The following is a 22736-nucleotide window of genomic DNA, read 5'->3' on the forward strand; positions in this document are numbered from 1 at the left end:
CCAGTCCAGGATCCCGGGAGTCGGGGATGGCAAGGACCCCCCGGCGGCCCCTGGGTTTCCCAGCCTTGCTCCCAGCCGGGGGTGAGCATCAGCCCCTGCTAGACGAGCTCCGGGTCGGGACCTGCCAGCCTCAGGGCTTGCGGGCCCGCGTGTCGCAAGCACGTGGCAACGTCGGTGCCCGGCTCCAGGCCGAGGGGGGCGAAAGGGACTTCCAGCTGGCAGCTTTCACACCGCACCAAGGACTGGGCCCGGTGCTCTGTGCCGCGGGTCCCCGGCAACGTGTTAAGACGACAGCGTCCGATGCAGCGAGCTGCTGCTCACACCAGCTCATGCGTGGCTGGCTTAGTTAGTCTGCAAGGTGCAGCTTTGCCCTGCCTCCTGCCCAGGCTTTAGAGGGCTGGTGCGCCCTGGGGAAGAAAAGAAAAAGGGGGGCGGAGGAGGTCGGAAATCCCCCCAGTAGCTCCCGTCTGTCACGTCCTCCTTGCTTTGGCCTGAGGATCTGAGGAACTCCAGGGCTGGGGTCCCTTTGAAGTCGCTTAACGAGCTGGCCCGGCTAATTGCTTTCTAATTGAGTTTGGAAGCTGCCTTTGATTTCCTCCCCAGAAGGCCAGAGCGGGGAGGCCGGACGAGACGCGGGGTCCCTGTGGGCCCTGCCGGGAGCAGGCGGGGGTCTCAGCAGGGAGCGGGGCGCCTCGGTGGCTGGGCGGGGGGGCAGGCGGGTGGCTCTCGTGCCCGAGGAGGGGGACGTTGCACAGAGGTAGCGCGGGGGGGAGCGGGCACACAGGGACGGACGGTGCCAGCAAGTCTTGGACGGGGGGTGTCACCCGTGTGTGCCTGCCGGAGCTGGGGCGGGGGCCCTTAAAGGCTGGTGCCCCCCATTCCTCCACGCGCCCTGCCTACATATCCGTCTCCCCGTCCACCCAACGTGCATATCCAGCCCTCCTGCCTCTGTGTCCATCCCCCCCGCCCACATAGCCGTCCCCATCCCCCCCTCCATCCACGCAGTACATGTCCATCTGTCTGTCCGATGATCCCCACGTCGCCCACCTCTCCTGCCCCCACCGCCGCTCACACCCTCCATCCACCCCTTGCACGCTCCTGTGCACCCATCCATGGCACGCTCCCTGCACCTTGCCCATTACGTCCCTTGAGGCAGCACCGGCTCCAGCTCTTCCCCTACAAATGCGAGATCTGCCCCAGCTGGGACATATCCCACGGGGGCCCTTCTGTGGCCCCCTCCCTACCGGCCCGTCTCTTTCCCAGGCTCCGCGCAGAGATATCTCAGCTGCCGGCACACGCGATGCCTAAGGGGATTAGAGTCAACGATACAGGGGTTTATTCTGTATTACTTCTGTGGGAGAGAGCAGCCGGGTTTTGTATTACTTCTATGGGAGGCTGGGGCCGGATCGGTGTACGGTGCCGCAGACGCCGCGAAGGGCAACGGGAGTCGCTAATGAGCAAGGAGAAGAAAGCTGCCCTGAAACATCTGCTGACAGGACTCGGCGCTGGGGCGGCTGTCCTGGGAAAGCGGGGGAAGAAAGGGGACCTTTCTGGGTCAGATGTGTGTCCAGATCCTTTCAATCCAAGAGAGGTCCCGGAACTGAAGGGGACTCCTCCTTTGCGGGCAGCGGTATGGGGCTTATGCATCGCGGAGGGCGTGGGACGAGCAAGCAGGGAGGTGCTATTTCAGCTCCGGCCGGAGGGGATGGGCGGTGAGATCACGATGGAGCAGGTCTGAAATGACGCCCAGCATGAGATTTGCTCGTGGACGTGAACCCCGCGTCTTGCTGCGGACCAGGATCACGTCCGACGGCTGCCGGGGGAGCCGACGCAGCCGGGAGCTACGGCGTGACCAGACAGCAGTCCCCGGGGCGTCCCAGGGCAGAAAGCCACGACCCTGCTCGGCCAGGCCTGCCTGCTCGTGGTCCTGATGATAACACGCTTGCAAGAGGCACGTCCGGATTACGGGGGCTCTGTCGCCTGGCTGGTACCGGGTGCTGCAGCAGCGGGAGGAGGGAGGGAAGCTCATTGCGAAGCCCAGGCTGGAGAAGGAAAGGGGATCCAGGCCGCGAATCCCCAATGGGGCTGATGACCCAGGACAAGCCGCCCTTGCCTGGTGGAGATGCCGGGAGAGGACCCAGGCCCCTCTGCTCTGGGGACCGCGGGGTCTTCCCTGGCTGATGCTCTTGTCGGGGCTGAAGTGAGACACGGTCTCGACGGCGGGTCGGGCACAGTGAGCACCACAGCTCGACGCCAGGCCCCGTGGCTTTGAAGACGTCGGTCCTGTGTCCGAGGGGGCATGAACCCTCATCGCCCGCCTGCCAGGGTTGCACGTGGAGCCGCGGAGCACAGCCTGGGCTGCACAGGGCATCCCCCGGGCCGGCTGCTGGGCCGGCGGGGAGGGAGGAGCTGCAACGCCAAGCGTGCGTGCATCCCAGCCCTCGAGCCGCGCCGGCCCTGGCTGCGATTCGTGCCTGCCCAGGGTATGATCCACCATCGGGGTTACAAAGCGCTTGTCCTCCCTCGCGGCTTGCTCGGCACAGAGGGGCAATGCTGCGGGCTGCCCTCGCCCGGCTTGAGCCCTCCAAGTCCCAGCTGGGTTTCCGTGCCAGTACAGACAAGCCCTTTCGTTTCATAAAATCACAGAGCACCAGAAGGAGTGGGAGAGCTCACGTACAGTCGAACCCTGGCCTGAGGCAGGATCGGCCCTGTCCAAACCAGCCCAGACACATCCATCATCTAACCTCTTAGCACAACCATCATCAGCCCTGGCACATCACGCCCGCACCTGCCCCAGGGAAAGCGGGGGGCCGCGGCGGCCAGCGTCCTGCTGCCGTAAAGGGTCGATAATAGGTGCTCAAGAGGTCCCAGGTGGAGGCTGTGCCCCCACTCCAGAAGGCGGCAACCCCCCTATCTCCATCTCCATCTGGCCGTGGGGGTCTGGCATCTTTGACAGGAGGGTTGAGGAGTCTCCCTCCAAGCCCAGCCCGTAGCCTGGGGGTCATGGCAGTCTCCTGGGAGACAGGAGCCCCCTTTGGGGACCAAACTCCCCAGTTCCCCTTGTACCCAGCTGAGAGGCAGGACCCAGTCTAGAAACACCCCTGCAGCGCTTTTTGGGCTATACCTTTCCATCTGAGTGCCCTGAAGTCAGAAAACTACATTCCCACCCCTGCCACAGACTCTCTGCTTAGCCTTGGGCAAGTCGCTGGATCTTTCAGCTCCCCGAACGGGAATCGGGACCCGCCTCCCCCTCCCCTGAGCCATTAACATATGCAAAGTGCCCTGTTTCTATGGAGATGGGGTGGAGCTTATATGCAGAAGGATGTGCCATCGGACTGGTCCCCATTTCCTCTTGACCGCCAAGAGGATCCCAGCCTGGCTGTGGTGGTGTCCGGGGGCCCCATCTGCTCCGGCCTTTGCGGGGTTGAGCCTGTGGCCTGTTGCTTAAGGGAAAAAGCCAACTAAACTGAAGCCTTTAAAGCAATCCCATACGGTTGCACGGGGGCTGGAGAGACTTTGCAGAGACCGAAAGGTGCTTCCAACACGCTGCACTAAGAGAGCGAGGATTCGTCTATGCCCTTATAAAGCCAAAAGCTGACTAGATCACAGGAAAAATGTCCCCGCTGTGGAGCCAAACTATTGTAATAATGCTTTCTTTCTGGGCCAGCCTTGCAGGGATTTGGCAGTCGCGGGGCCTCCTGGCATGGGCAGGCTGCACCGGCCCCGCTCCTGGATCGTCAGCGCTGGAGACCGCTCCACCTCTGCCGGGTGCCCAGACGGGAGAGCGTCCCATGCATACTTGGTGGGATTTGGAGAGATTTAATGCATTTTTCCAACCCATCTCCCCGGTTCCTGGCGAAGCAAAGCCAGCGCCTCGTTGCTGGCACAGAGGCGAGCCGGAGAAGGCCCACGGCTGGGTTCGGCACGTGTGCACGTGCACACGCGTGTTCGTCTGGACAAGGACCCAGGGAATCGTGCCCTACCCTTGCTAGCTCACATCCAGAGCCTCAAGTTGCCGGTCCTCTCCGGGGAAAATCCCCACGCGTGGTCTGTGCAGAGCTTCGGAGGAAAGCCTCAGGCCCCTGGTCTCTGGTCAGCGCGGGGGTTTGAGCGCGAGCCCGGGCCGCAATGAGACGTGCTGCCGGCAGAGGTGCCTTGCGCCGGCAAGATGCACGTCTCGGAGATGGGCGCAGTCTGGCTCCAAACCCTTTGAACCGCAGAGTCCCAGAGAAGCAGGGCCCCTGGGCTGGATCCGAGTTGGTCTATAAGGTGCAAATCTCCCCTGACTGCAAACTAACACCGCCAGCTACCTCCCCCAGCTCATTAATAGCTCGCAGTCTGGCTGCAGCTGCTCCCAACCCGCTCCCTGAGGCATCGTCCCAGCGATGGACGCGGCGGGGACGACGGGCCGGTGAGAGGCGCCAGCGTCCCCCGAGGTTGCGAGGTCGCCAGCTGCGCGGCCGGCGATGGGCGAGGGGAGCCGGGGCATCGCTTTTAAAGGTGATCGATTCCTTGACCTTGACCGAGCGCTCGGGCCGGGGGCCGGGATTCCCCTGCTGCCTCCAGCCCCGCGCCGGTCTGACGGGCCTCTTGCAGCCGCGCCCGAGGCTAGCGGGGCCCATGCAAAGGGAGACGCACGAGGCCGTGCCCTTCTTGAGCAGCTCACGGGCCTGGGCAGCCGGGGCTGACAGCACTCCCACGTCCCTGGCAGCACCCGACACCCAGGCCCCAGGCCTAGAGGCCTGGGGGCTCGCATGCCCCCTCATCTACTTGCCCCGGTGCGGCCGGAGAGGGCGGCGTACCTTGAGCAGCGTGGACCAGCTCGCTGTACACGGCCGGGGGGGCCAGGGGGCCCGGCAGCTCCTGCAGGTACCACGTCAGCGCCTCGGCCAGGGCCGGCCCGTCGTAGGAGTCCAAGTCGACCGCCGAGGGGTCTGGGAAGGGAGAAGAACAGCGTCACACGCGTGTGCCCGACGCGGGAACAGTGTCACACGCGTGTGCCCGGCGCGGCCTCGGCGCCGGGAGCAGAGCTCAGCGCTCGTCCCCGGCCCGGCCCTTCAGCCGCTGGATGACCCCCGCCCCCCACGCAGGGGCAGGGGATGGGGCACGGCTCTGCAGGACCCCCGTCCTCTCCCTTGCAGGAAGGCAAACCAGGGGAGGCCACAACTATCAGCAGGAGCCGATTCCCGCTGAGTGAGGAGCTGCCTAGAAATAATCGCCGGCGATCGCAAGAGAGACAAGTCTCCTCCAGTGCTGTCGCCAGCCCCCAAAGGCTTCCCCCTTCCCAGAGGGACGTTGCTGCCGGGCATTTCCCTGTGCCCGGCCTCCCAAAACGGAGGCCACACGCGGCCCGTGTGATAGACCCCTCCTTTGCAGCAGGCATTCGTGTCACTACGGAGCCACAGGCATATCCAACAGGAGCAACTGGAATGACCCCCAAAGCACGGTACAAAAGGATGTGCGCAGGAGCACCTGTGTCTGGGGGTGAAGCACTAAGATGAGATGTGTCAGGGGGGTTTTAAGCCTCCCCCAGGGGCACTGGGTGCTGCTGCAGCCCAGGCTGCGGACTGGGGATGGGACTGGGCTGTGCCGATGCTCCTGCTGGGACTTACAGCCGGAGAGTCCTGGCTAGGGGGTCTTGCCTCCCCGCTCGGGCTCAGATGGATATTGCACTGGGGACGGGAAGGGATTTTACCCCCTGGACACATTGATACGGAGTAGGGGTAGGATTTGCCTTTCTCCATTGCAGGGCCACGGCATCCACCCGGGGTCTCTTGAGCGTGTGTCTGCAGCAGGGACGCTGCCTTTGCAACCTTTGCAGCAGCAGGACGTCGGCCACCACGGTCCCCCTGCTCTCCCCATGGCAGGTTTGGGTGCGATGTCTGGTGCTATGTCAGGGATGACTGTAATTTTGCTAAGAGGTTGGACCATGGGGTGGTTTGGACCGGGCGGATCCTGCCTCAGGCAGGGCTTGGACTGGATGTGACTCTGCAGGTCCCGTCCAGCCCCACGGCTGTGGCTCTATATCCAGCAGGAAGCGCCTGGGAGGCCGAACCGGTTGGAGTGGGATGGGGAAACACCCCAAGAGCCTTAAATCTCAAGATGACCTGAGGCAGAATCCGTCCATCCAGAACAGCGACCCTACGTCATCCCCGGCAGGGGAAAAGTCCCCGCGCTCTTGCCTCATGGGTTATCCTTGGAGGCCTCCCGGCTGGGCACTGGGCACTGGGCACTGGGACTGGGACTGGTCGGAGGATGACGATCCTGTGTTGCAAAGGCCCTCGAGGTCTCCGGACGGGGCTTGCCTTCGAACTGGAGCGAACCCAGCTGTTTCCAAACTCCCCACAAAGGAAAACAAGTTTTGCAAGCCCGTCTCTGGAGGACGGAGGGCCGGGTTTCCGTGAGGACGCCCCTCTGTTGCGCACAGCGCGCGGCTCCAAGACGCAGAGCTCCTTCGAACACAAAGGCCGAAAAGCAAAGCCTTTGTTCCCGGGCACGCTGGAAGAGGCCGGTCGAGCCTCGGTGTCTCCCCGGTTCCGGTCGCTGGGGCGGACACGGCTTCACGCGGCAGTGTGCTTTCCAGCCCAAATAGTTCGATCCCAGTTGTCTCTGACCCGCGCAGCCTGCCAGGCCAGCCCCAGCCCTGCTCAGCGCTGGTGGCCAAGAGGGGTCGCTTAGCAGGGAGCGGTGGGTTTGCAGCCAGGGGGGCCTGCCCCACGAGCTCCCTCCCGCGGGGCTCCGTGCTCCCCCGCGGGGGCGAGCAGATGCCAAGGGGTGCAGAGTGGCTCTGGCTTCAGCCTCCTACGAATGCAGCGAGCGGGGAGCCCGCACCCCGCAGGTCCATCCTGCCCAGCCCTGCCCGCACGGCCTTGACGTTTCCAGTCTCCCACGGGGGCTGCCAGTGGCGGGGGCCCTGTCCTGGCCTGGGGCGTGTGGCGCAGCGGCTGCTTTCCAGCCCAGGTGATTCCCTGCGGTTGCCACGTCCTGCGGCTGCAGGTCCCGTCGGACGCTGCAGCCCTGATGGGGGATAGCCCAGCTGCCAGCTGTACGAGCGCGGGCCGAGGCTACGGGCCGCGATCGGGAGGAGCCGTGAGCCTGGGAGCACCAACAGCGCGCAGCAGTGACGGCTCCTCGGGCCGGCTCCGGCGACGAGGCGGGTAAGCGTCCGTGCAGGGAGCCAGAGGCACGGTGCGGATCGGGGACCGCTCCCAGGCCGAGTCACCACTGCTTCTCCTGGCGCCCGGCTGAGGCCTTGCTGAACATGTCTGGGTCTCCTTGCATGACACGGGATCGCAGGAAATGAGGGCTGAAGGGAGCTCAGGGGGTCACGTCCAGTCCACCCCCTGCTCCAAGCAGGACCAGCCCCAGCTCCATCACCCCGGCCAAGGCTTGGTCTACCCGGGTCTTCAACACCTCCAGGCATGGAGGCTGCAGCACCTCTCTGGGTCGCCTGTTCCAGTGCTTTGCTACCCTCCTGGTGAGAAAGCTTTTCCTAATATCCAACCTCAGCTTCCCCTGCTGCAGCCCGGTGTCAATCCGGAGTGGCTCCGGAGCAGAAGGGGAGGTAGCCAGAAATCACGCCTTTCCAACAGGCTTTAGTCTGGGGCGGGAAGTCAAGCTCAGGGCAAGGATGAGCCACGCTAGACCTGCATAGGGAGGCTTGTTCTGGTCTGGGTCACCCAAAGAAGACCCTGGGGAGTCCCTGCCTGGCCAGAGCCGGGAGCCTCTTTCCCTCCGGTGCCCGCACTTGGCCGTGCAAGCAGAAAGCAAACACACTGAGCAATCCCAGCAGCGAAACCTCTAACCCAGCCGCGGAGACGCTACCTCATCCTCAGCACCGACCACAAGCTCGGCCGGGAGCCTGAGTGACGTCCCCCGGGGCACCGTGGCCCCTGGCAAGTGCGAACCCAGCGGAAAGGCCCGTGGGAAAAGAAAGTGGGACGATAACCGCACCTCGGGCACGACCTGGCAGCCGGAGCCAAGGACAAGGCTTTGTCTGTGCTTTGCTCCCAGCAGGAAGGGCTGGGACCGCTTGGGGGGATGCTCCGGAGCTGGAAACGTCTCCGTGACAAGGGTCGTCAGACAGCACCGAACGCGCACGAGACAACTCCACGTCTCCGCCGCGCCGGGCCCGGGGGGCTGATTCGGGTTGCGGAGAAGGGGTGTTTGTGGCGTGGCCAAGCCCTTCTCCCACCCGCTCCCCTGCGAGCCACACGTCCACGTCATTCATATGTTCCCCGCCGGTTCTTTTGGGCAGAGTCCTTTCCCCCCGTTGCTTTGGTCCTTGGGAAAATTTGCCTTTCTGGGGGGGAAAGCTCTCACAAATGAATGATTTCAGCTGAAAGAAGGATTGACGAGTGCCGCGGGGAAGCTGCCATTCCCTCCCCGCATCCCCGCTCCGTCCCAGCGGTCTGATTTCAGGCGCGGGGTCTGCTTTTCGGGCAGCGGGAGGTTAGGTAGCGTGGTGGCCCCCGAGCATGGTGCATCGCGGGAGATTTAGTCCAGCTGGGCGTGCCGGCCCACAGAGGACAGGCACCCCTGCACTGACCGTTTGGGCCAAAATTGTTCGGTTTTCGGCACAAGAAAACACGCAGTGTTGGGGGTCTGATGAGAACAGTGACGTTTTCCGTGGAGATAATGCTGTTTTGCAACCTGCTACAGTTTCTGTACGAAAGCCCGGTTTTCTGTGGGGCAAAGCCGGCTTGATGGCTGTGGCTGCGTGCGCTGCACCAGGAATACCTCTGGCCCACCGGCGTCCTGGCAGGCGTCCGGATCCCAGAGGGATTTCAGCGCCGTCTCATCGCTTACTTCTCTAGAGAAGACGATCCTACTGTTCCAGCAAGCTGCGTATGCTACACGTTATACAGATGCGATTCACTGGTGAATCGTGCAATAAATGTATGCTGGCCACACGTGCCAAGTAAGATCAGCACCAGTGAAAAGAAACTGTCGTATGATTAACTGGTTAACTGCGCAGTAAATGTACACTGGCCACACTTGCAAAGTAAGAGCAGCCGCAAGTGCAAAGAAATTATCACACAATTAGCTAGTTAACTGCGCAATAAATTGACACCGGTCACTGCCAAGTAACACCAGCCCCAAGTGCAAAGGCATTATCACACAATTAACTGGTTAACTGCGCAGTAAGTGTACACCAGCCACACATGCAAAGTTATAAAAATGACTGTCCAGCCATAAAATCAGCCTGACAGCTGTTTCCCAAAGCCCCTCTCAGTGGCACTCGCCACATCTCGAAGGAGAACGGGGCCAAGGTATTTCCTGGGCTTGGAGACACGCGTGAGTGTGGTGTTGCCCTGCGAACGGCTGGAAAAAGAGAGGATAACAGTCTTACTACTGCTGCCTGCAAGAGGAGCTCCCACTTCCGCGCAAGAGGAGAGGCCTGAGTGGGCCGCTGTTCACCCTGCAGTGCAGGGGCCTTTACGACCGCCCTGTAGCAGCCCAGGCAGAAGCATCGTTAGCAGGCAGCTGGCTAATATGCACCACGGCTGCTACAGAAGAACCCTGCGCATCTTCTTCACCATCTTCCACCTCTCCTGTGCCCCTGCACGGAGCAGCCCAGCATCCTCCCGGAGAATGCTCCTGCTGCGGTGCTACTCTCCCCATGTCACAGGTGGGAAAACCGAGGCACTCAGCCCTCTTCAGCCGGGACCCATACCCTTTTGCCTTGGCTGTGAGCAGGAGGAAGCGAAACGCGCTGACACCGTCCCCAACAAACTGCTGTTGCTGCCCCGCCGCCCTTCAGCCCCACACAAGTGACGTCCCAGCCCCGTGGCCTCTTGTCTTTGCTCCTTCCTTCCCCCACGGTGGCATTTACCCAGAGGAACAGTCACTCTGGGATCCAGAGCGAAATTTGCCCTTTCTTGCGTTTCAGCAGTGTTCCTGTCCGCACGACGTTTTAAAAGTCTTTCTGGCGTTTTCAAGTAAAACTCATCCGGACGTAGTTTACTTTCTTACGATGCTCCGCGCCTAAATGCCGCATTGGTGCGCAGGCGCCTACAGCAGCGGGGCTGGAAGGGACGTCCGGGGGTGGCTCTAGTCCACCCCCGGCCTGGGGCAGGGGCAGCCCTGCCCACACCATCCCCGGCACATCCATAGTGCCACCTCCTCCAGTCACCCCCGACACAGCACCAGGCATCGCCCCCGAACTGGCCGCGGGGAAAGCAGGGGCACCGGGGCGGCCAAGGTCCTGCTGCTCGTCAAACGGTGACTGGGGAGGGGCGACTTCCCTCTCCCGCGCGCCGGGCCTTGCTGGGGGGAGCTCCTCTCGGCAGAGACCCAGGGAAAGCACTTCGGTCCCAAGGCAGCCAAGCACGCGGAGAGCGTGCTTCAAGCCACGAGGCTGCAATGGGCTCGCCTAGGAGCTTTGCAGACCCGGAGGAGCGCTTGCAAGCTCTCTGCAGACCGGGAGCCTCGGGTGGGGGGCACGACCCCACTGAGAGTCCTGAGAAGTGCAGGCGTGTCCCTGCCGGCAGCTGCAGGAACATCTGGACCCCAGCTGGGCCAGCCCCTGCGCTGTGACCCCTCATCCCCTCCCTGCCCATTTCCACGGGACCCAGGCCCTGCAGCTTCTCTTGGCCCAGCCAGACGCCGGCATGCTGCGGTTTGCGGAGCCGGAGCCGGGGGCAGAGGGGCTCCGGTCAGAGCACCCGAACGGACGGACGGACGGCCTGCCGGCAGGGCCACCTCCTCCGGCCAGCCCGCGAGCCAGTCCCCGGCTATCGCTTCCAGCTGGAAGCCCGTCGCCAGCCCTAGACAAGGGCTGGGGGGACAATAGCTGCATTTACCCCGTGCCAGCCAGCAGCCTGCAGTCACGTGCGGCCCCGGGACACGGTGTGCCACGCGGCCGGCAGCGACAGGCCCCGCTCGCTGGGCCAGGGGACGTGGGCCGGGCTCTCTTCTGCATCCTGGCTCCCAACCCCCTGGGGACGCGCAGCGGGAGACCCTGGGTGGGCATCCGCCCGTGGCGGTGGTCAGACAGGCCCGAGCGCCCAGGCTAGCTCAGCCCCCTGCCTCCAAGCTGAGGAGAGAGGGGGTCTAACCGGGCTCACGCCGGAGCCCCTGGCCGCGTCCCTTGTCTGTGCATCGCCCCGGACGGCTGTCTGCAACCCCCTGGACGCACGCGCACACTCGCCGCGATTCCCACATTTGCTGGCCCCCTCGCCCGGACCTCCTCGGGCCTTCGAGGCTTTCTCCTTTTCACCGGAGCTCTCCTCTGGTGAAGGTCACGGGGAGACTTGGAGGCGGGGGTAGCCTAAACCTCCGTTTTCTACTTCCCATCCCTCACCCACTGCAGGCGGAGCCCGGTGTGCAAGAAGCCCTCGGTGCGGGGAACTCAGCAGAGCCGTGCGCCCAGTCCAGATCTGAGACAGGAGAGGAACAACCCGGGACACAGCAGAGCAGCCGTTCTCCCCCTCTGTAGAAAGAAAACCCTCTTGGCAAATGCCAGCTCTTAGTTTCCCCACATCTTTTGACGATGGAAAGACACTAGGGCCGTTCTTCGGCTGCAAAGGACTCGGACACCGCGGTGCGGAGCAGCTTCGGCACGACGAGCTCCTGCCTGAAACCGTGACTCTCGTGAACGGCCCTCGAGTTGCGTGGTGTCCCCTTGGGAGGCTCAAGGCACCTGCATACGCCTGGGCGAGGACCGCTGCATTAGCTCCCCGTTGCATTAACAGGAGAGACCTGCCGGCAGCTCTGGCTCTGGGTGGCACCCAAGAGATTCTCTGCCACCGACAGGCTCTGTCACCTTGGGCACATCATGCAGTCTCCCTGGGCCCCATCCGCCCCACGGGACCCAACGCTGTGCCTCGCGTGCCCTTGGACGTGGGCTGCGGAGGCAGGAGCAGGGGCGCCTGCAGGTGCCTGGCCGAGGCACGGTGTACACACACTGCAACCAGGCACCGGCGCCGCAGTCGCGCCAGGCTCTGCACGCTCCCGCTGCCCAGATCCTGGCTAACGGCAGCCCCGTTCAGAGCCCAGGTGCACGCCTGGACTCGCTCCCACCTCCCGAACGAGAGCCACCTCCTCTTCCAGCTTCAGGGCTCGGGCGAGGAGCCTGGGGAGCTCAAAGGCCATGTGGTTTCACTTACTCGAGGGCCGGGACTGTCGGTAAGCGATGAGCTGTTTGCTCAGAAACCCTCGGTGAAATTCCTGGCCTGTGAAGAGCGGCGCGGGGCCTCACTGCTCTGCCTAAGGGAGGGCTGCTTTCATGCACACCACGCAGCTGCCTCAGTGGGGACCGGAGCTGGGAAAGCTCATGGATGAGTTTTGCAATAGCAGGGACCGGGCGGCGTGAAACTAGGCCTGGCAGAGCCCGAGGAGGTGATGGATCTTCCCATCCCTCTGAGCCAGATGGCTTGACACCCTCCATTAGGTCCAGCAAGGATGCCGTCTCCCCCGTGACAGCCCCTTCCTGGGTCCTGTCTTGTGCCCCTTGTCTCTCCTTCCTGCCCTAAACCCGTGGGCCAGGGTGTTCTCCCCGACTGACGTCCCTTCTCCAGGAACAAAAGCCCGGGACAAGCGTGACGCACGACTGAAGCCAGGGACAAGAGTCCCCGGGAGGCCACGATCCTTGCAATGCAAGAGGCGTTGAATGCAGCCTCTCGGGCTGCCCCAGCAGGCCCCGTCCCTGCTCCCCGGCAGCCACGCAAGACTCGCTCCGCGCTGAGGACCCGTGATGGCAGCGCCGGAGCTCAGCAGCCTGCACGCTGCAGCCCACTGCCCCGGGGCACCAGCCTGGGCACCCCGACTCCGCTCCAGCTCTGCCCCCAGGCTTGGGCATGTCAGCGAACCTCTGCCCCCACCGGCAAGCAGAGGGGCGATTCTGCTCCTGCTCTCCCACCAGCGGCTAACGAGCTCCACTCGTCACAGCCCCCTGCCCTTGTCTTGGCCGTGGCTCGGGCGGGGGAGACCACCCGCTATGGGGCTGGGGAAGGACGGTGCTTTCCAGGGGTGAGTCCTTTGCTCTGCATGAAGAGCCTGGGGGCGCCCCTGCAGCGTTCCCCGCCAGCCATCAGCACCGGGGAGGCTGGCCCGGGTGGCCAGGCCTGCCCCGGGCACCGCACACGGGGCACGGACACACGGGGCGCGTGGGCAGAGCCAGCCCCTCCTCGGCCTCGGGCTGGGGCTGGGGAGGGGGCACGGGCTGGAGGGACACAGGGCAGGGGAGACAGCAAGCCCGGCCCCGGGGCCCCCCCACACTGACCCCTGAGGCTGCTCGGCCTGCCCGCGGCTTGTGCGGATGGAGAGAAGCAGCTGCAATCTGTTTCTGGGGCACAGAAACCCCGCGCTGATTGGCTCTGACCTGGGGCGAGCCGCCCGGGCCTAATTGGCTCATCTGCATATTTTTGCATGCAAGCTTTGGGGCAAGATTTCAAAGGACGCGTTTGTCTGGGTTCTCGGATGCGTTTGGAAACCTCCTCCTCCCCACCCCGCTGGTACTTTTTCTCTCCGTGGAATTTCACCCCCGCTGAGAGAGCGCGAGGGTGGCAGATAATTGTCACCAGGAGCTCGTTAGCGTGCGGGAGCCGGGCACGGGAGGGCCAAAGTCGCTGCAGAGGAGCTGTTCCCATCCAGGCCGTGGCCCAGGCTCGCCAACGGCACCCTCAGCCCGTGCACGTGTCTCCCCCATCAACACGGGCACGGATTTCCATCCACTCCCCCAGACCAGCCAGAACCCACCACTCCCCTCGGGTGATCGCATGAACTTTAAACTCCCTCCAACTCATTTGGCACGGGCACTTGTACATGCCACGCATGTTGCCGTGTCTTGGGCCAGAAGTTTTCTGGTCCTACTTGGGCTTTGGTCACAGAGAAGTGGGGCTGGAAGGGGCCTGCAGAGTCCAAGCCCCTGCCTAAAGCAGGACCAGCCCCGTGCAAACCAGCCCAGACAAACCCACCATCTCACCTGACCGTCAACCCTGACACGACACCAGACGTCACACCCAACCTGCCCAGGGGAAGCAGGGGGACTGCAGCAGCCAACACCTGGCTGCTGCAAAGGCTCTTGAAATATAGGTTTTAATTTAAAAAAAAGGTCAGCTGATTGTCATGGGGTCCAACAAGGCCCGCCTACAGCTCAGAAACAGGACCGGGAAGCCTCCACAGCACCTTTTCCCACCACCCTCATAAGCCCTTATCACCCGCAGTACTCAGGGCAGCAACCTGCTTTCAACAGATGTAAGAGGAAAGCAAATCCCCCCCAGTCCAGACCAGTCTGACCAGAGGGGAAAATCCCTTCCTGCCCCCAGTGCAGCATCAGTCTGAGCCTGAGCGCAGGGGCAAGACCCTCCAGCCAGGACCTGGCGGGGTTGGTCCTGGAAGGAGCATCAGCACAGCCCAGCCCCTTGGAAAGTGCGAGCTGAGCTCCTGTGGGATGAGGAAGGCCTGGGTTAGACCCTGCTCCTATTCAAACACAGCAGGGGCTTGGAGATGGGCATCCCCCCTCTTGGCAAGGGTGGACACGCCGCTGCAGGCACCCACGTGAAGCCGACTGATCTGTTGTGCTGGAGTCCGGCTGTGTGCCTGACCCTACCTACAGTCCTGCCCAGGGTCAGCTGCTTTGCACCAGGCCCCATAAGGACTGTATCTGCACAGATCCTGCCCTCCTCCCATCTCCCACGGGCTCAGTCAGCCTGGGGCAGGGAGGATTTTGGGGGCCAGCCCCCAGGAGGAGGTTTACCACCCATCTGCCCTGGCTCTGACAGCACAGGGCTTGGCATCCTACAGCCAGAAGCCTTGGAGACAGGGCTGGAAGGGACCTCAGCCCTTGCACGGAGGAGGAGCAGGTACCCCCAGGTCACCGCAGGTCTAGCTGGCAGCTGCAAGCCGAACCCCGCAAGCAGCTCTCGCCCCCTTTCCTTGGAGGTCCCGGGGGGACAGGACACGGCGTCCCCTCTGCTCACAGGCCACCCCGAGCCCCCTCGGCCGCCGGGCCACCCTCCATCCTGCTGCAGCCCACAATGCCCCCCCAGTCACCCGCAGCCATCCTGGCCTCCTGTGACCCACAGCCTGGCCCCAGCTGAGGAGAGCAGAACAATTCCCGCTCCTGTTCAATCCCGGCTCGGGGCACAGGGATGCACTCGGTGACCCCCGGGTCCGTGCCAGCCGGATGAGTCAGTGTTTTACAAGCCACGTTCCCATTAATGCACACCAGAGATGCGCCTTTTGCAACAGTCGGTCCTGGCCGACAACGCTCCGCGTGGCTCTCGGGGTGAGCCGAGTGCAAGCTTTGCCTTGATTCAAACTCACAGCTGAGCAGCCGGGGGATGGGGGGTGTCCCCTCTTTCTGCACCCCAGATGCTGGTGCCATCCAGGGACACCCCAGGCCCCGAACGTAACACAGGGACATCCTAGGTCCTTCTTGGCGCTGCAACGGGGAAGTCTCGAGCACCCAGACACCCCTCCCAGCACACGACATTTGTGCTGCCCACCCCGGGGTCCCTAGCACGGGCAAGACATCCCCCCGCTGCACTCCTTGCACCCTCCCCAGCCACTGCCGGCAGAGGGAGGCTTTGAAACCCGCCTGCTTCCTTGCGGCGCTGAGGAAGGGGGTTCGGGGGTGCTGGTGGAGGCGCCGTGGGACTCCCAGAGCCCGGGAGCTGGGTCGCTCGGGGGCGCCCGTGGCTGTGCCCAGCCCTCCCCTGCCCCGTGCCGGGCGTGAGCCAGGGAATTCGGCTGGCTCAAGCTGGGCAGGAAAAGGCAGGAGCCATTGGCAGGAGGGGCGAGTAACACGGTGCTGTCGGTAGATGAGGATGTTTTCTCAGGGGCCGGCCCCCGGTAACGCCGTGGGGGTCTGATGCAGCAGCCTCGGTGCTTCCCATGCTCCCGGTCTGTGCTAAAGCCCAGGAGGGACTCGGGTCCTGGAGCCAGCGCTCCCTGCCCCTTCCCTGAGCTAGAGAGCGACTGGCACAAGGGGCTTTCCAGGCGTGCCCCGCGGCCCGCAGTCCAGGGCTGAGCGTGGGCAGGAGCCGCGGCCAGGGCCAGCTCCCCCAAACAGCGCTGCCAGGGCGCTTGCGACCCGGCCCAGGGATGGGCCCGGGCTGGAGCAGCTGGGTGCAGAGACGTCCCTCCGCTAGCCCTTCTGGGGGGCCAGGATGGGCCCCAGCTGAGGTCTGAGCAGCCGGCTTACGTCTCTGCCCTGAGAGGGTGGGAGACTGGGGCACACCTCTGCCCAGCCCTGGGCTCCCAGGGCCAGCGGCGAGCTCGTGCCTCTCCCTGGTGTGGCACTGGGAGATGCAGGGACTCGCCAAAGGTGATGCAAGGAGCCTGTGGCTAGGCCAGACTGGCGGGGAGCTCTCTCGCTGGGCACAGGATGCTCTCTCTGCAAGCTCTTTTCCTGCCTGGTGCCCTGCTCCACGCCAGCACGTGACTGAGCCACGATGCCCGAGGCTCGGGGGCATTTCAACGTGGCTCAAAGAAGGTGCAGCAAACTCGCTGGCCCCTTTGGTGGTGCAGTCAAAGCTGGAGCCGCCCTGTCATGGCCAAGATGCTCCTGACCGGCATTGCTGCCTGTCCCGTGCTCCAGCATGGACCTTGGCACCCTGTGGGAGACACCTGGCAGTCCTGGTAATGTGGCTGCACCCGGGCAAAGCCACGTATGTGGCGATGTAGGCGAGAAACTCTGGACGTCACGGTGACCTCCAGCTCCAGACACCCCCGGCCAGCTCTGCTCGGGCCCCTGCACTGCTCCTTCTGTTTGGCTGCCGTGGTGGAGAAGTGGGGCCATGTCGCAACCTCGCTGCCTTTGGGTTTCCCATCTGGGGACTGGCAGATGCCAGCCCACTGTGCTTTTGGATCGCAGAGGGCATGAATAGTCCAGCGAGCACCTGGGGTTGTGAGAAGGCACCGTCTCCTCCCAGAAATGGCAGGGGAATGCATGCGTCTGGGTCCGTGAGACGCCAGCCCCATGTCGCCCACCCCGGTGCCTCCTGGCACGCTGCGTTAGAGCAGGGAGGATGGAGAGGTCGTAGCAGAGCTCATCTGGGGAAGCCAATGGACTCGGGGTCTTTCCTTGCCTCTAATCCACGTGGGCACTAATGATGCGGCCAGGAGATGCCCTGCTCACCTGACGGTGGATTACCATGTTCGGGAAGGAGATGGGCGCACGGGTGGTTTTCTCTTCTGCCCTACCAGCAAGCGGACGTGGAAGACGGCACGCGCCGTGCCTCGCGGAGACCAACTGGCGGCTTCGGGAACGGTGTCTCGAGGCGGGTTTTGGCTTCCCCAGACAACGACCCGCACATCACGGTGAGAGACGTGCTCGGGTGGGACGGACTCCACCTTTCCCCTAAAGGTAACCGTGGGTTTTCTTCTAGGTTGGCGGACCTCCTCCAGCGGGCTTTAAACTAGGCTTGTCGAGGGATGGGATAGACGAGGGCAGAGAAAGCCTTGGGCTGCTAAACCAAGCAGCACCCACAAGAACAGCCCAGCCTAGACCGATGAATGGACATATACCCAGGGAAGCAACAGGGGCCCGGGCAATGCTGTGATTGGGGGGCAGTGCATGCATCTTCAGGAGGCCTCAAATGCCCCTACACAAACACTCGTAGTATGGGGAACAAGCAGGAGGAACTCACCCCTCTGCTAGCTGACACCAGCCCGGACACAGTGGGGATCAATGAAACACGGTGGGACCCAACGCACGACCGGGCGGTGAATGTCAAGGGCTATCGGCTGTACAGGAGGGACAGGACAGGGAGGAGAGGCGGGGGGGTGGCGCTCTGCATTAAGGAGGAATACACACCCTCATCAGGTAGCACAGAGTCAGAGGAGGGGCACACGGAAGTGCGCTGGGTTAGGATACAAGGCAGTCGTGGGGAAAGAGACTTAACGGTGGGGTCGACTACACACCTCCCGACCACGGGGAAGAGCTCGACCAGGAATCCTTACATCAGCTCATGGAGGTCGTTAGGTCCAAGGACGTGGTCATCATGGGTGACCTGAACTTCCCAGGCATCTGCTGGGAAGAGCATCAGCCAGGTCTGACCGCTCACGTGGGTCCCTAGCCCAAATGCAGGACCTCCATCTATCCCAGGAGGTGCACAGCCCCACTGGGGAGATGCCGTGTTGGACCTGGTGCTGGCCAAGGGTGCTGACCTGGTGCGGGGGCTGCGGGTGCTCGACCCCCTGGGCGACGGCGACCATCGCCTGCTGGGAGTCACCATCCAGCGCAGGGTGGCAAAGGCATGCAGCAAGGCAGCAGCCCTGGACTTCAGGAGGGCAGACTTCAGTGAGCTAAGGAGGATAGCCCAAAGGGAGGTAATCCCAACACAGATCAAAGGGGCAGGAGGGCACACAAGCCCCCGTGGCTCACCAAAAGCATCCGGGAAGGTCTCCTAGCTAAAAGGGAGGCGCACACCCGATGGCGGGGGGGGCCATCCCCGGGGGGGACTACACTGAGGTTGCTCGGGGATGCGGGGGGGTCAGGGAGGCCGAGGCGGAGATGGGACTGGGACGAGCTTCCCAGATCAAGGACAACAAGAAGTCTTTTTATAAATACACAGGGGGCAAAAAGAAGGTACCGGGTAACGTGGGGCCCCTGCGGGACACGCTGGGAAATGTGGTCGTCGCGCCAGACAACAAAGCCAACATATTTAACAACTTCTTTGCCTCCATTTTCCTGAGCAGGGACCGGATCAGCCCCCCACCGGCCCCCTCAGGCCCCAGGGGAGGCGCACCCAGGCCCAGGGTCAGGCGGGAGTGTCTGGCGGGACGGGACGTGCTTAAATCAGCGGGTCCGGACGATCTCCACCCCCGAGTGCTGCGGGGATTGGCTGCGGTCATTGCGGGACCCCCGGCACGGCTGTACGAGCACTCGTGGGGCTCTGGTGTGGGGCCGGAGGACTGGAAGAGGCCAGCGTGGTTTCCATCTTCAAAAATGGGGAGGAAGGAGGACCCAGGGAGCTACAGGCCAGTCAGTCTTACCTCGATCCTGGGCAAGCTGTTTGAGAGAGTTATCCTGGCGCGTGTCCCCGAGGGGCCGGGGTGGGGGGGGGGTCATGCTTAGGGGCAACCAGCACGGGTTCATTCGAGGCAGGTCCTGTCAGACCAACCTGGCGGCCTCTACGACCAGGTCACCAAATCCTTAGCCGCAGGGGTAGCAGCGGACATCGTCTTCCCGGACTTTCGGAGGCCTTCGACACTGTCTCTCACCCCGTTCTCACTAAGAAACTGGGGGCTGTGGTGTCGACCCCCCACAGTCAGACGTGTCCCAACCGGCGGGAGGGCTGCACCCAGAGAGCGGTGGTGGCGGGGCACGTTCGGCCCGGAGGGACGTGGGCAGTGGGGTCCCCCAGGCTCGGTCCTCGGGCCCGCACCTGCTCAACATCTTCATCAGTGGCTTGGACGAGGGGGTATAAAGCACCTGCTCACATTTGCTGATGACACTAAGAGAGACATCCACAGCATGGAGAATAATCCCCTGGCCGGCAACTCTTGGGTGAGCAGGACTCAAAGAAAGCGAAGATCCTGCCCACTTTGGGCACTTCCCAGCCTCCTAGCCACGTGTCTGCCTCTCGCAGGCTTTCAAATAAATCTTCCCATTGCCTTTCCTTTCCAAAGGACTTTTTGAAATGCACATTTCTGTTGTACTGGGAGAGGCCAACTTTTATTTCTCCTAGATTGACATTTCAGCATTTTCCAGTTGGAAAACAAGGGTAAAAATTGGGAAAGGAGGATTTATCTTCATTTGCTTGCTTTTTAACTTCTACTTCTTTCCTTGGTGGAAAAAAAGGACCCAGGCAAAGAGTGGAGAATCCAAACATCCCCAAACTGAATGTGGAAAACCAGGACACGGCTGCTTCCAACACCTGAAAGGACCAATTTGAAGCCGAAACTCCATGAAAATATTGTTTCATTTTGATCCAAGCCTGTATTTTTCATGGCCTTCACTTTGGTTCCTGCAAAAAGTCTTGCATTTTGATGGAACTTTTCCCAGCACAAACATTTTTCCAACCCAAAATGTGCCTTAGCTCAGATGGTGCCACGCAGCTGAGGGCTCGGACTAGATGTGACCTTTGGAGGTCTGCTCTTGCCCGTATCTCCATGGGGCAACAGAGCTGCTAAATGCTTGCCCTAGCCTCCGTACTGCTAATTGCAGAAGAGTCTCCTCTGCCGGACTGATGGTGCCGTAGGCGAGCCCCAGCCCAGTCCTCTGCTGCTTCCATGAAGCTCCAAGTGTCCACTGAAGGCAAGCGACAGGTTGCAGCCACCCGCGGTGTTGCTGTACCACAGTCTGCCCAAATACCTGCCATTTAAAGACCCTTCCCCGGCAAAGGCTGTGGGGGAGAAGGTGGAGCTGGAGGTTGGCTCTTGGGAGCCAAACGTGGTTTTGCAGCTTCGTCTTGACCCGTGATACTCCATGCCAAAACCAGCACCCCCGGGATGCTGCAATGGGCCGGCTTCCCCCGTCTGCAAGGATCTGGATGCCGGCGTGCGCCCTTCCTCCCCCCACTCGCAGTGCTAACTCCGAGCTCCTTGCGTTGCTCCTCCTGGCAGCCTATTGTGGAGGAGCATTAGCCCTCTATTGTCGGGGTAATTGCCGTAAGCTGTTGATGACAGCAATCAGAAAGCTCGCCTCGGCGTTGTGACAGGCCAAATTGTTCTGCTGCCGCCCTGTCTGCACCCCATCATCTTCCCCGACTGGCTGAGCCACTGCGCTTCAAGCAGAGGCAGCGGGGAAATCACCCACATCGATGCCGGCGAGAAGATTATCCCTTTCGGGAGACGGTTTCCAGGGGAGGGGGGTCGCACGAGGACGGAGGGGAGCGATCCTTCCCCTCTGTTCCCCCAGCGAGGCAGGGCGCGAGACAGCGGCGATGGGATATACGGGAGGGACAGAGCCCTCCTGGCTTTCGTGGTGCATCGGTATCATTTAGGCTGCATTCAGGCACCAATCCTGGGCCACTGATACATTCTCCATGCTGGGCGGCTCTGCTGGGACCCAAAGGCAGCATCTACCCGCTCAAGAGATACTTGCCTATCTCTGCCAGGCCGTGGCCTTACCCTTCGGCAGGGCCCTGGGCATGGTGACCCCTCTCCAAGCTCCTTCCTAGGTTCGTAACGTGTACATGGACAACTCGTCCCGTGTACAAGCGCCCCAACTGGCCTGTGTGGATCAGGCAGGTCAAAGCTTTTCCATAGAAACTTCCTCCCCCTGGAAGTTCAGGGCAGAGGGCCTGTTCTCAACAACCTTAGGTTTTTCTCTCTAGGAAACCCAGTTTTCAGCCCCAAATCTAGTGGCAGGGGGCAACACAATACAGGTTCCTGGGGGCCAGAGGCTGCGGGAGAGTCCAGTTTTCAGAAAACAGCTGGTATTTCCTGGGAAAAAAAATCCCCCGTTTCCTGCTTAGCAAGACCTGAAAGCCCTGGGACCCCCCTGGGAAACCAAGGCACAGTGCACTTGACCCGCTGCGCAGAGGGGTCACTAGGGCCAGTCGCGGGCTAAGCGCGGAGGGGGTGGGGATGCTGCAACCCAGTCCGGCACAGCAGGTCACTGCTTCGTGGCCCAGCGGCTCTGTGCTCTCCAAGGCCGTGTCCTGCGAATGTGACACCCCAGTGCCACAGTCCCGAGCACACCAGCCCTGCCAGGCGCAGTGGGGAGAGCAAGGCAGCAGAAGCACAAAGACCCCAGCAAGGTCCTGGGCTGCAGTGTCTGCTCTGCAAAGATGGGTGCAACCCCCATCCCGGGGGCTTGTGTCCCCTCGCCCATGCTTCCTCCCACCCAAGGGCTAATAACAGGAGATCTGCTGTCAGGAGTGGGGATTCAGACATGCTCCCCCCCCGGGGCTCCCCTAACACCAGCCCTTCTCCTGCCTGCAAATGCATTCGTCCCCCGGGACCCGGGAGCAGGCTGCATTTCATCCGTGCACAGGACCCGGCGCTGATGAGCCATGCCGCAGGATGGGGGAGAAGCGGGGTGCAGACTCTCCACCCCTTTGGACCATTCAACTTTGCAGCTCTGTTCAGCTGCCCCCGGAAAGCATGATTCACTGCCAGCCGATGGCTCTGCCCCCCGCCAGGCATGGGCACCCCCGCACCCTTGCGGCGGCAGGAATAGCTTGGCAACCTTTATGGACCCCAGCCGCCCCCTCCAGCCGCCGCAGCTCCCCTCCGGCATGAGAGGACCTGTGAGTCACGATCAGAGGGATCGGCCCCGACAGCTGGGAGCTCTTGGATTATCCAACCTCTAAGCAAAACTAAAGTCAACCCTGACACAGCACCAGGCATCGCACCTGAACCTGCCGCGGGGAAGGCGGGGGACTGCGACAGCCAATGTCTTGCTGCTGCAAAGGGGATTAGTAGACACTCGAGAGAGCCCAGGCAGAGGCTGTGCCCCCGCCACAGAGGACAGCCCCCCCAGTCCATACCAGTCTGAGCATGGGGTCTGATTCCTTCCTGACCTCCAAATGCAGCGCTGATTTGACCTGAGCAGAGGGACAAGACGCACCCTCTAGCCTGGGCTAGCTGATGTAGCTCACACCAGCCCCAGAAAGCGGGTATTTGGTCAGAAAGAGGGTAGTTTGTGAAGTTTAGGTTTGATGGTAGGAAATACCTTCTGGGTATTAAAGCACTGGAACAGGTTGGTGGTGGAGTCTCCATCCCTGGAGGTGTTTAAGTCCCAGGTAGACAAAGCCCTGGCTGGGATGATGTAGTTGGGGCTGGTCCTGCTTGGAGCAGGGGGCCGGACTGGATGTGACCTCCTGAGCTCCCTTCCA

General features: G+C 62.5%; 1 protein-coding gene across 3 annotated transcripts in view; it reads right to left on the minus strand.

Moving 5' to 3' along the window:
• PIK3R3 (phosphoinositide-3-kinase regulatory subunit 3) overlaps positions 1 to 22736 on the minus strand; it is a 129896-nt gene that overhangs the window by 92986 nt on the left and 14174 nt on the right. For all 3 annotated transcript variants that reach the window (XM_090050402.1, XM_090050403.1, XM_090050404.1), the window contains exon 5: positions 4803 to 4934. In XM_090050402.1, coding sequence (XP_089906528.1) covers positions 4803 to 4934 — 132 coding nt within the window. The remainder of the gene's footprint in view (positions 1 to 4802; positions 4935 to 22736) is intronic.

This window comes from Crocodylus siamensis, chromosome 5 (genome assembly GCF_052110815.1).
Source record: "Crocodylus siamensis isolate JL-2025a chromosome 5, ASM5211081v1, whole genome shotgun sequence".
NCBI classification, from domain to species: domain Eukaryota; kingdom Metazoa; phylum Chordata; order Crocodylia; family Crocodylidae; genus Crocodylus; species Crocodylus siamensis.